This window comes from Egretta garzetta, unplaced genomic scaffold, assembly GCF_000687185.1.
Source record: "Egretta garzetta isolate BGI_Z169 unplaced genomic scaffold, ASM68718v1 scaffold389, whole genome shotgun sequence".
In the NCBI taxonomy this organism is placed as follows: domain Eukaryota; kingdom Metazoa; phylum Chordata; class Aves; order Pelecaniformes; family Ardeidae; genus Egretta; species Egretta garzetta.
In genome coordinates, this window is record NW_009260766.1 from 507,233 (window position 1) to 518,745 (window position 11,513).

The following is an 11,513-nucleotide window of genomic DNA, read 5'->3' on the forward strand; positions in this document are numbered from 1 at the left end:
TGCGTTTCCTCGGGGCGGGTGGTAGCGTGGCCTTGGGCGTGTCCCTACATCTGTGCGTGACATCTACATCTGTGCGTGACATCTACATCTGTGTGACGTACCCCACCCCTACATCCGTGTGTGACATCTACATCTGTGCGTAACATACCCTATCCCTACATATGTGTGTCATGTACCCCATCCCTACATCTGTGCATGACGTACCCCATCCCTACATCCATGTGTGACATCTACATCTGTGTGTGACATGTACCCCACCCCTACATACGTGTGTCATGTACCCCACCCCTACATCTGTGCGTAACGTACCCCATCCCTACATACGTGTGTGACGTACCCCTTCCCAGGGTCGTGTGTGCGTTCCTGGTTTAGTCACTGCTGTGGGGACTTCCCAAATGTTTCCAAATTGGGGACACCTGCAATTTTTTGCAAAACGCCTCTCCCGACAAGAAGGCGGCTCAGTCGTCCTCGCTTTCATTTTTAGGAATAGACCGGTAATAACGGATGCACTTTTGCTGTGCTAGAACTGTTCCGAATTTAATGGGAGGTAACTGCTTTTTTTTGTAGCAACAATTAGGTAAATCGCCAAACGTCTGAATGCAGAAACTGTGCTGTCGTTTGTTTCATCAAATGCAGCAGCAAAATATGATGGGGGGTGTATCTATAAACAGCCTTCGCTACTCAAGCAGGTCGGCCCAGACGTTAGCAACGGGAGCTGAAGAAGGCTTTCACTGAACTACTCTGCCTATGGTGGGAGTTCAAGACTTGGAAACAATTCAGTCCAACAGCTTTGAAATAATTTTCTTTGGAGTTAATGTCAGTACTCGTGGCCTCGGTGGCAGAATCCCGTGTGTGTTTGTGGAAATCTCCTACATTTCTGGAGGAAAAGCACGTGAACATAACTGTTTGCACAGCTCTCTGACGCCAGGCAGTAAAGCGTGCTCTCTTGTGAAAAATTTCCCTGTGACCGAAGCCTGAGCCCTGCTAAAGCTGCCGGGCCGTTCTTTTAGATTACTCGACAGCTTTTGTAATTCACCCTCCCAAACGTCAGCAGCGTGCAGATGTAGAGGTTAAAAGAGGGAGGTAGGAACCGCACGAGGGTTGCGACTGCTTGGGAGATTAGCAGCAAAGGCTTAATAGTTAACTTAGCTAGGCTTCCAGCTCTTCACGAGACCAGCAAATTCACGTTTGGTACAGCAGGGAGCTGGAAACCAAGTCAAAATGGTCTTTGAGGGAGTAATTCCAACTGAGAGTAGTAGCTGCTTTGTTAATTACCCTTTGCTAATTAAATTGAAATGAAACGCTACTATCCTGTGTAGCGGTGGAATGCGGTGAATGCGCATTTCTGCGTGCTGAGCCAACTTCGCGTGATGTGGCAGCTGAGCTTAAAATAATAGTTAACCACTGCACTTTGCAGCCCGATGAGGAGAGGGCAGCGGTTTCCAGTGCGTATGTATAGAAATGTTTAATCTCTGATAGATTTCAGCCCAGTAAAAACATGGTGGCGTGTTTGAACTGTTAAATGAAGCAGTTTAAACCCCAAATGGGGAGATGGGGCACCTCTTAATTTTGCCTGGAATTTTGGTAATAAAACTATAACTTACATATGATTATTACTGGCCTATGTATTTCATTGCAATTTGAAATTATGTCAGTATTTCTTTAGCGGTTTTTAAGAGCCTATTGCTCGTGAAATATTGAACCAATGACCTGAGCTATTCAGTGGTGATGAAAGGCCCAATCTAACATTTTATTGAACATGGCATTTATGAAAAATGAAACTGCTCATTTCTGTTATATAATCAATAGTACGTTAAACCATTTATCACTAGTTTGATTACAGAATGCCATTTCAGACCAATATGTTTCCCTGCTTTCTCAGTTGAGTTTAAATTTGATTTCTGAGACAGCACAAGGTAGTAAAAAGAAAAGAGCTAATCTGTAGCCACCTTTGCCGTCTTGGGGCCAGCAAATTTGGCAGATCCCCTTTTGCTATATCCTTTAGAAACATTAACATTAAATAGTACAAATGTGCAGAGAAAACATTTATTCTAAGCTGTCCTCAAAATTGAACGGATTTCTAGCTTTGGCACACAAATGAACGCATTTCTGTGATGAAAGCCCAGGCTCTCCTTACCACAAGTTGGGAAAAAAGGTGTTCCTTTAAGAAACAAACCTTTAGGGCCTTTATTCCCACGATGAAAGCTTGGAAACTGTGAACGCTTCAGTCACTGCAGAGCATTAAGAGTAAATGGAATTTGTGTCTTTAAATTCTGTTATGGAAAGCCATTTTGTGGACGCCCCTTGCTTGCTTGCTGGCATTGTGTTCCTGTCCGTTGTAACCCCCGGCTACGACCAAAGGGGTGACATTTGCTTGAAGGAGGCCAGCAAGTACCCGTTGTGTTGTTCTGGTTCTTTTACTCGGCGTGTTTCTCCTGGTGCAGAGAAGGGTGTCCTGCTTCCTGCACCCCGGGAACTGCTTCTTGCCCGGACAGTTTGGGAACTGGCCAGTCGGTAGCTCTGTGAAGCTGCGTGTGCCTTCCAGAGAAGTTATGGCTGGTTTTGGCAACTGCACTTCTAAATAGGTGTTAACCGACCCCCGGGGGATAGACAGTGGCTGCAGTACAAGGGCTGCTGCAGGAATGAGCTGAGAAAGGGAAGTTACCAGGACTCTTTAGAGTCAAAAAATAATATTGCTGTGAGGTTGTCTCCCGAGAGATGGTAACGGAAGGACTGGCGGGTTTATTCCATTGATTCTGAGAGTGCCATCCAAAATCTGTTGCCACCACGTGTCTTTGGAACCAGGCCAGGTGCTGTCTGAAATTCCAGCGTGGCTGTGGTAAGGAACAGGGCCTTTTTTTTTTTTTCCTGATGCATTTAGTGACACGCTGTTCTTGTGGATTCCCGTCCGCTGCAGGTGAGGGGTTCCTGAGGGCAGGCGGTGCGCCTCGGAGCACAACAGAGAGCCCTCGCTGTGTAGGGAGGGAGCATAGCAGCGGAGGGATGAACAGAAACCTGTAGGTTTATGTCTCTTACCTTTACTGCTGTGGAAGGGACGTGCTTCTTGATAGTTATAATATCTACTTGAGGGTTTGAGATGGAAATACAAGTAGAATTTGATGTACATCTCTGGATTTAAGTGGTTTTATCCTGAGGTGATTTCTGCATTGCATTGAGGAGACAGTAGTTGCCTAATAAAAATAATGTATGAAGACAGATTGCTTTGGTGGCTTTTTTTTTTTTTTTTTTTTTTTTTATACCTAGATATACACTGATGAGCTTGTTGCACTGTAAATAGTATGATAAATACCAGTGTGCACAACTGAATATTTCATTAACTTATGGAATGAAACAAAAGTCCGTTCTTGATTTTGTGTAAGTAAAAGTAGTGTAATATAATAGCTGATGGACTTCTCTTCTAGGGCTGATCTTAAGAATGGTCTTTTTTAAATAGCAGTGGTTATACTTCAGTGCATTTTTACTGCTCTTCACAGGCCTCTCAGGAAGAGCTAAAAGCTGCCTACCGCCGACTGTGTATGCTGTACCACCCAGACAAGCACAGAGACCCAGAGCTGAAAACGCAAGCTGAGCGGCTGTTTAACCTTGTTCACCAAGCTTATGAAGGTCAGTGGAAGTCTGAAGCTTACAGAAACTGTTTTCAGGGGGGTTCTAGACGGAGGGCTGTGTCTTCATGCTTTCGTTAGAAGACAGCTATTATTACGAAGTAATAATAAAATTTGCTGATGCTTAGCAATGCTTTGTTTCCTGCTTCTGTCCTGTAAATCAGAGGAGCAATGCAGTATAAATTCTGTAATGAATGGGATGCGGTGTCTCTGTCTTATTTCCCACATGTTGTAAATAATCTTTTCACCACTTCCCTTGCTTCTGAAAAGACTCTTCCATAAGTGGCTGAAGACTGAAAAGCTGCGAACAGAAAGACAATTTCATATTTTACTTTTGAACTGATGCATCCTGAATTTCTGTTCTCTGTCACCTGGTTATGGTCTCCATTGTTTTTCAGCAAGTTCTTCCATACTCTAGGACTGAGATAAGGGCAATGGATTCACAGAAGTTAGGGGGTTTTTCTCATCCAGGGATGCCAAAGCCCTTTAAAAATATTCTGAATTAAGACAACATCCTTAAATCCTGGTGTCACCGTAGGTAGTACATAGCGTAACTGAGGCACAAGGAAGTGATTCGTTAGAATTATCTCGCAGCATTTGGCAAGTGTGATTAGAGGCATCTGGAATGCAAATGGATTAGAAGCTAGTAGGACTCTTCCGCATTAAAAAAATGGTGCAGCAAACTAGATGCCTGGTCCTGTAGCCTAAAGAGAAACTAAAGCAAAATGGTGAATAAATATTCCTCTGTTAAATCTCAGAGGTGAGCTAAAATTTTTTTTTTTTACTCTTGTGTTTTCTGAACCATAAGCATTTGTTTCTTCCAGTTGGACCTTGGACATGGGTGGAGTCTTTCACATTGTCCCTAGCTAGGCATTAGGACATACGGGAGCTTTAGCTGGGGAGAACAGTGAAGGTCTCACATTGATGTCATGGGGAATAAAAACTCAGGATGCATCAATAATTTCGTTTTAATGTGGTGAGTAGGTCAGCTTTCCCCTTGGATTCCATGACTCTGCTTGGCTCTGTGTTGTGATGTATATGTAAATTGTTCCTCATTTAGTACCAGATGTGAACGTAATATTTTACAAGCAAAAATGCTGACATCTTGAAAATAAGCCACCCCACCTCCTGCCTATTTTCTCCCCCTCCTCTTCCATCTCTTAATATCACGCAATAAGAGATTTATTTTATCAGAATTTATAAAAAATAGTATCTGCCTGTGACATTTAGCAAGTTCAATAATCTTCAAGTAGTTCAGATCAAAGCTCAATTACTAGTATAAGGCTTCTTTTGCCTTAATGTACAATAGCAATGTTAAAAAAAAACCTGCTGCCTACTCAGTTATTCTGCGTGTCTCTTTTGTGTTCTTTTCACTTTTTGATTTTAGAAGTAAGGAAAAAAAAAAAGAAGGAATTTGTTGGGGGGAAAAGTCAGTGTGTCCTGTTAATGTAGCATGTGAAAAGGTTAAAGGGAGTTGATGTAAAAATTGGATGCAACTCTAGAACAATGTGTTTCTAGGATCTGTGCTTGAATTCCAAATAATGCTAGTGTGTTTGTCTGAAATTCGAGGAGAAGACCAAAAACTGAGTTCTGTCCTCTCTTTTGATTTTAACTTTCAGTGCTTAGTGATCCACAGACCAGAGCCATCTATGACATATACGGGAGGAGAGGACTGGAAATGGAAGGATGGGAGGTGAGAGAAATTTAGCACCTTATACCCAGTGGAATTGGCCAAACCCACCTTTATCTGACGTTCTTGTTTTATCGAGCTGCACTGACACCTTGATGGTAACAGATGTCTGTTTGTTTGAAGGCATTCTTGTTTAGTTATTTCTGTTTCTCTCTCTCTCTGCTGAAACACCGTGATGGATTTTCAAAGAATACTTAGGTTTTTCGCTTGACAAGAGAACAATAAGCCTGACATTCAGAGTTCCCTAATAAGATATTACCATGACAGGCAACACCTTTGTGTGAGATAAATGCATTGTTGTTGTCCATCTAGTCTCATCTTTTTAATCTGAAACTTGTTTTCATCATTAGCTAGCCTCTGAGTTTGAAATGACTTTTTCTTTCTGTGCTTCTCGGGGTTGGGTTTTTTTTGTTTATTTGGTGTTTTGGGCTTTGAAAGAGAACGTGTCTGTTCCTGGCTTTCCTGTTGTTAAGTTCCGTTGCTAGCCTCTGCCAGTCTTAGTTGATTGCACTACGCTGCTTCCCGCAGAATCACTTTGTATTGGGTCAGGTCAGTACCAAGGTCAAGTTTGGAGTCAGCAGCAAGAAATGTGGAGCAGCAGCAGCATGTCACAGACATTTTGGAGTTGCTTGTGGCAGACTTGATCCTATTCTGAAAAGTCAAATCCAATACTCTTTCTGTCCTTACCTAGAGCCATACCTATTTAAAACCCTTATTCCCTGAGCCATGTAAGGTAAACAGATGTGAATCAGCGTAGCCTAAAATCACACAACTCTCACTTAATCGGTTTACCTCAGGCCAGAAACTTTCAGTCGTTTTCATTTTTCTGTCTACACCTAGTAGAGAAGTTAGCATATAGCTGTTGGTAACTGCTGTGCTGCAGTATCTTGTACTTGTGGTTTGAAAGCTGTTTGCCCTGGTTTTGTCAAGGGAGTAGAAATAAGACCATTTTCCTTTCTCTCGAAGCGTGGGGTTTTCTCCATGCCTGCCATTTGATCTGGCCCAGGTTTTTGCTTCCAAACTCTTGAGTATTGAAGTTCGTGCAGAGTGGCTTACAGCAGCAGCAGGGGCAACATGTTAGAGCGTACTGGGTCGGTGGACTCTGTCCCATCAGCAGTGCAATACCCTGAACATCCTCTTCCTGCTAATCTTTTGGGTTTAATTTCTTTCTGAGCAGGTTGTGGAAAGGAAGAGAACTCCAGCTGAAATCAGGGAAGAATTTGAGCGTTTGCAGAGAGAGAGGGAAGAGAGAAGACTGCAGCAGCGAACTAATCCAAAGGTAAGCAAAGACCCCCCATCCTAGTCTCAAGAATGAATCTGTAAATTACTATGAATATGCAGGGTGTGGTGAGCCTGGGGTGTGAGATGGGTATCTGCACTTAGTGAGTTACTTTCCCTTTTTTGAATATGCAATTTCTGTGGACAAGGTAGGGAAAAGACCTAATTCTTTGAACAGTAATCCTCTATCGAAAATTCTTTTTCTTTTTTTCGTTGAGACATATAGGAGCAAAATACCTCTTTCAGCAATTTCAGGAAAGCAGGCCTAACACTGAAATGTTTATGATCTCTTTTCAAGTATTCCAAATAAAATCAAACTCGGTGCAGTTACCTGACAGATCTTCCCTTTGACACTACTGTAGTGTCTCACCAACATGGGGAGTTACTGAAACACAGCTTTGAAACCAATGAAAAATGCAAGGCAGCTACCAAACCAGCTGGGTAGCAAAACTCTTCCGGCTGCAGCAACAGTGAGCAAAATCAACCTGAACAGGATTGGGGTCTTGCCAGTTTCACAGTTAGTGCCTGTTTTAGGAAAGCTTGATTGCACTCTCAGGATGAGAATCATCAAGTATTCCATTCCCATCTCAGCCTGTTTGAGCAGCCATAAACTGCCAGTCAATGACCCACCTCGCAGCTGAGTCCTGGCTGTTCAGAGATGATCAAGAATGCCATGTTGAAGATGATGTTCTTGTGGAAGCCTTGGGATGGCAGGGAGAGGTGGGAATGACAATCGACTTCTGGTTCCTCTGTTGCTTGCCACTGGAATACTCTGATAGTTTAGAGTGCTCATGGCTTTGCTCGCTCTTGGCTTGATAAGTACGCTAGGCAAACCCACGTTTCATCAAGGTTGTCACTGAGTGAGGTTTCAGAGCTTGTTGAATCACAAAAGTCTTAGTTCTCAAGCAGTAAATAACATTATCCAAGAACTGCATCTACACTCACCGAGTGTATTCATACTTTAGTTTACCTGGATCTATATTTTTCTTGGGTTTTTTTGCTTAAACTATTGGAAACCATTTTGTACCTATTTTTTTAAACATGTTGGAAACCCCTTTCTTCTATGCAGTACAGAAGTGGTCCGTGGTGGCGGAGCCTTAATTTTCTTCCGTCTACCCCAAAGTAACCACGCAGATATTTATGCATACAAACTTCCTGCGTCTTGAAAAAAATAAACTGTAATGAGACATCAATTTTTGTTTTATTTATAAATGCTTCTGTTCTTGGTGCAAAACTGGATATCCCCAGAGCTCTCACTGGAGGCTGCGGTCGGCACAGAGTCTGCGTCCTGAAGCGCAGGTGGCCGTACTCTTTCGGTGGCTTTGCAAGAGGAGGTCTCCTGTGTCGTCGTGTTCATACATGGACTTCTAAAGTGTTGCAGCGTAACTTGCGTAGCCTGAGAAACAAACTACCAGTTGATTAACTACTATTACTGTTGGTTTTGAAGGCTGCTGGTGTTCTCATGGTCAGCAGTCTAAAATCACGGTGTTTTCTGAGTGGACAGAAGCGTGAATGCAGTAATGCTTAGGGCTGTATCAGAAAAATGTCCATCTGAAAAGACCTGTGATGTTTTGAGACATTCACCTTGGCGCAGACTTGGATCTGTGCTGATCTTAGCAAAGCAAATCGACTGATACAGATCGCCAGGCTGTTGTGGATAGTGCACAGATACTAAGAACTTGTTTGTACTGGAAGGGCAAGTAAGAGTGTTATGTGAATATCTGCTGACAGCGTTATTCCAGGCAGGAAGGCATTTCTGGATGCCACGAAACAGGCAAGTTGAACTGTCTCTGCTGGAGAGAGAGTGACTGGGGTCAGAAGGGTGTTCTCAGAGAGGGACATGGTTATCTCCACCTCATGCTTCTCTGTGACTGTAGGAATCTGACATTTTATCTGGATGCCTCACTGTAGCTTTGAGCAGTAAAAAGCAGAGCTGCATTGTAAGCCTCTGTGTCCTGTGACAAAATTAGCCATCTGGGTGTTTACAGCAATTGCTGATTGGCAGCCTATAGAAATGTCTCTCCAGGCAGTGTTCCTGTGGAATTCGGTAGCGCAGCTGTGATCATTTCATACACGAACGCAAGTTATTTTAAAATTTCTAACATTTTGTCAGTTCTATAAAACGGTTCCAGCAAAATAAACCATTTTAACCAGAAATGTTGAGCAATAACCAGATGTAGGCAATTTGGCAGGTTTCTAATTGAGTCTATTATTTGCTTTTAGAGCTTTGTTTTTGCTTTCAAAGACATGCAGAAGGGTTGAAAAGTTCATTACTTGATTTGAGGAGAGCCGCTTCCTGTTAGGAGAAATTCAGTCTCGTTATTTTCCTGCTGCAGAAGGTCAACATCTAAAAAAGGCAGGTCCCTCAAGGCTTAGTCTTGCACAGCTTCCATATGTCACCTTCCAGAAGGTAGATCCCGAAGAAAAAAGGCGAGGAGGGAGTATATTCTTGTCTGGCACACCTGTTAATTCCATCAATGAAGTCTGTTTCGTATTTGCAGGATGGCAGGTAAAGGTGATTTTAAAAGATGCTACAGATAACAGCTCTGATGGTTCTGTAGTGCTGCTCCCCAGCTTCCTGCCCTGCTGAGCTGGTGCGCTTTGCAGCATGTGGCATGTGTGTGCTGCCGACTTCTGAGCAGAGCTTTACAGCTTTTTCCCTGCTGCTTGCTCTTTGGGGAGGGCTTTTTCGTTTCCAATGGTCTGAGCAGGTGGCTGATGGGGAGTTGCGAGCAGCAGCGGTCCCCTCTCTATTATCCGGTGGCATAGGGGGTGCCGTCGTTCTCTGGGAATATTTTTAACTTCACCATCTGCTGCTTTTCCTGTGCTTGCGCCTGAGCCAGTTTCCTTGCCAGGACCTATAGACCTCTGAGGGTGACTTCACCTGCTTGGCGGGAGGTGAAGTGTCTGCACAGAGTCCACTGCTCACTTTGGCAAAAGGCAGCTACACAGAAGATCTGCTGAGGAGCCGGGGAGGGAATGGAGATGCTCCTTTCCCCTGAACCAGTCTCGCGGATTTTCATGGATAGGTTCAGGTGGTTTCCTTTTTCCATTGGGAGGGATGTTTGTTCTAAAATTCTTAGGTGTGACAAAGGAAATCATAAGGTGTTGAGTATGATTGAAAGAAAGGGGGTGCAGTGAATTTTAAGAATGTGTGTGGACCTTGGTGCATCTTTACAACAGGTACAAGCGTTGCGGTATGAATAAATGTATAGGAAGTATAGGAAGATGTTTTTCAGTGGGGTTTTTTAGTGCTAATTCTTGAGAAAGCTTTACTGCCGCTTACTTTCCAGTCTGAGTTGAAAATACACAATTTTCTGTCTTTTTGCCACTCAAGTTTAGCATGCTTACTGTTCAGTGTGATGTTCCTTGTTTAAAAATGTTTAACTTGGAATTTAAAGTTGCAGTCTGGCAGAGGCTCTGCGCTGAACGTGGTGGTCCGCATGGAAAACCTTTCTTTCCATCCTGCCCCTGTTATGAAAGACCTTGGGGTTTACACTTCTTTTAACTGAAGAGCATTGGGGAAAAGTGGCAGTAGTTCTCTCTCTTGTTAAAATAAATGCTCACCTGTATTTAGGCGCATTTGATCAGCCACTCTGGAGTGCATTTGCTGGAATTTCATGGCGTGGAGTTGGCACTTTTCGTTTCTCTTTGGCTGTTCTACTCCATGTCTTTCCAGAGGGCCGGAGCAGCAGCATAGGGCTGCACCGCTTCCTGGCTGGCTGGCAGTTCTGCCTTGCTTCACTCTTGCTTTGGCCTTGTTTCAAGGAACAGCACAACATAGGAGAGGGCTGAAACTGAAGAAGCTGCAGCGTCTGGAGAGCAGATCCATCGAAGGTGACTTTGCAGAAGGTTCCTGAAAAGTAGTCTCCTGCATAAAGGGCAGGAGCTCGTCGTCGGTGCTGCCGCAAACAGAGCAATGGGAGTAATTGCTTTGAAATTCGCCAGCCTGCCAAGAGTAATTTGTAAACAGCTGGGGCACAGCCCCTGTTGCAGAGTTCTCCTGGAAATAATTGCACCTTCTTGTGTTAAAATATTTATCCAATTTTTGCTGGGTGAGAAATCAGAAAATAATCATAGAGAAGGGGTTGGGAATCTTCACAGCACATAAATAGCTGGGAGAAAAACCAGAGAGAAGTTTTGAGTCCTGTCAAACTCTGCAGTTCTTCCTATATTTATGGCTCGGCATTTGATAGAGGGGAGTGAGCAAGGAAAATGCTCACTCGGGTTGAAATAAGAATTTATTCCACCCATGCTTGGACACTGTGTGAGTGGATTTTTTTACCCACCCAGCTATTGAGATTCTTTACACAAATTTCTCAGAGTTCATTCTGTGCTTGTGCACAGAGGTTGGGGTTTTTTTTAATTGCAACAATTTTATATGAGCTGGAATGCTGTTTAATAGGTCTATAGGGAAGGTTTCCAGAGCCTCTGGAAGTTATATGACCCAGACAAGGATGTTGTCATGCCCTTTTCAAATAAACCCACTCTTGCAGTTAGTCTGAGTGAGCAGAGCAGCAGGTAGCCAGACTATTTAGCTGTGGCCTAGTTTTTTGTAGGAGTAAGCTTTTCTATGGTGTGAGAAAGGAAATATTTACCACTTGCTAAAAGTCTGTCTTTGTCAAGTTTTATTTATGGTTACAAGATATAAACCAGGAAAAAGAAAACTCCATTTTTTACTAACGAGGTCAATTGCAAGTGAATGATGCAGCTCAAACCTCAATTGTTTCAGATAACTCATAAGAAGAAAGCATTTAGGGGGTTTCTGGCCAAGTTCCATTGAAAGACATCGATGTCTAAAATACATAATTTCAACTTTAAATACTGACAGAGCAGAGTCCGTTGTTGTGGAAGAAGAAACCTGCTGTGTAAAAGTGTTCTACCTACTTCTGTAATGTGTCACAATAGAAAAATTCCCTACA

The 11,513-nt window shown here is 43.2% G+C and overlaps 1 protein-coding gene across 4 annotated transcripts in view; it reads left to right on the top strand.

Moving 5' to 3' along the window:
• Positions 1-114: 114 nt before the first annotated feature.
• Positions 115-11,513, top strand: part of DNAJC11 (DnaJ heat shock protein family (Hsp40) member C11) — a 22,112-nt gene continuing 10,713 nt past the window's right edge. For 2 of the 4 annotated variants that reach the window (XR_004842926.1, XM_035901526.1), the window contains exons 1-4: positions 319-494; positions 3,495-3,624; positions 5,243-5,316; positions 6,491-6,592. Coding sequence is in view for 3 of the 4 variants with exons in the window: in XM_035901526.1 (XP_035757419.1) it covers positions 396-494; positions 3,495-3,624; positions 5,243-5,316; positions 6,491-6,592 (405 nt within the window). In the remaining variant the exon portion in view is untranslated. Of the gene's footprint in view, positions 136-318; positions 495-3,494; positions 3,625-5,242; positions 5,317-6,490; positions 6,593-6,952; positions 7,312-11,513 lie in introns of those variants that run through there. The other 2 variants (XM_035901527.1, XM_035901528.1) reach the window with 2 other exon arrangements.